This window comes from Contarinia nasturtii, unplaced genomic scaffold (assembly GCF_009176525.2).
Source record: "Contarinia nasturtii isolate CC-2019 unplaced genomic scaffold, AAFC_CNas_1.1 Cnas_scaffold_5996, whole genome shotgun sequence".
Classification (NCBI taxonomy): domain Eukaryota; kingdom Metazoa; phylum Arthropoda; class Insecta; order Diptera; family Cecidomyiidae; genus Contarinia; species Contarinia nasturtii.
This window is the reverse complement of record NW_022203260.1, coordinates 1-1,119: the sequence shown is the minus strand read 5'-3', so window position 1 is coordinate 1,119 and position 1,119 is coordinate 1. Positions and strand designations below refer to the sequence as shown.

At 40.7% G+C, this 1,119-nt stretch overlaps 1 protein-coding gene across 1 annotated transcript; it reads left to right on the top strand.

The window, feature by feature from the left end:
• Window positions 1-28: 28 nt before the first annotated feature.
• On the top strand, window positions 29-1,104 carry LOC116351681 (zinc finger and BTB domain-containing protein 49-like; the record flags this gene model as incomplete). Its single annotated transcript, XM_031783814.1, has 2 exons — window positions 29-650; window positions 717-1,104. Coding segments are annotated over exons 1-2 (1,010 nt in total), but the record flags the coding sequence as incomplete, so codon positions are not given.
• Between the last annotated feature and the right edge of the window lie 15 nt (window positions 1,105-1,119).

The window sequence follows — 1,119 nt, the reverse complement described above, 5'->3', positions numbered from 1 at the left end:
GAGCACTTCTAGACGGCCAACCACTGACATGATTATACCGACGGTAGTGCCAGAAGCAAATGTAGTCGACCAAGGAAGCGATATGAATGAACCTCAATCAATGGCAAATACAACCGCATTCCATGAATTATCTGTAATACAAATCCCAGGCGATGAAACAATTCAACGATTTGCATCGATTGTGAGCAAAAACATTGGTGAGAACAATGTCAGAGCATCGCTTGGAGCAATACTCGGCAACGAATCAATGTCCGCAAAATTTGACGAGCCCCAAGCCACTCTTACGAATGGAAATGGCATGAGTGAAGATGACATGCGAAATAGCATAGCGGTCAATGGAATGTCGAAGGGAGTGATGACAAACGATCAACCAGATACAGCCATCAGTGAATATGACGAAATTATTGTAACGAATGCCTCAGAATTGGAGACGATACACGCCGATCGACCAAATAATCTACCGGTTGTTGATTTGACAATTGAAAATGTTAAAGCACAAAAAGTAAACAATCAGAAGGAGAAAAATCAAGTGAAGACGAATCAACGAAAGAGAAAAATTGCTGAGGCATCGACATTGAATGGGAATTCAAAGAAAAAACGGAAGATTGAACCGCGTTTGACACAGAAAACCATTCCGGAGTCGACTTCAGGTAAGAATTTTGATTGTGGGGTGTGAAAATTTCAGTTTAGTTATGAATTTTGTTACTCGCACACAGAATCGCCGTTGATTGATGTGACGTCAAAAGGAAGAAAGAGTTCGAAACAATCAAAGGGAGTACATGTTCCGCCAAATCAACGGAATGAAACCAAATCAACCGACGCTGAACATCAGAAAGGATCGACATCAAACGGAAAATCCAACACAAAATGTGAATTTTGTAATTATGTGGCCTATCCGTCACAGTTGATAGTACATAGACGCATTCACACTGGCGAGAAACCATTTATATGCAAAATTTGTGCGAAAGGATTTACTAGAACATATGTTCTGAAAACGCACATGCGAACTCACGCAAATAAATTTCCATTCCATTGCTCGATTTGTCGACAAGGATTCGCGGTGAAATGGGAAAAGGAGACGCACGAGAAAAATTGTAATCAACGGCGATTTGAATGTTA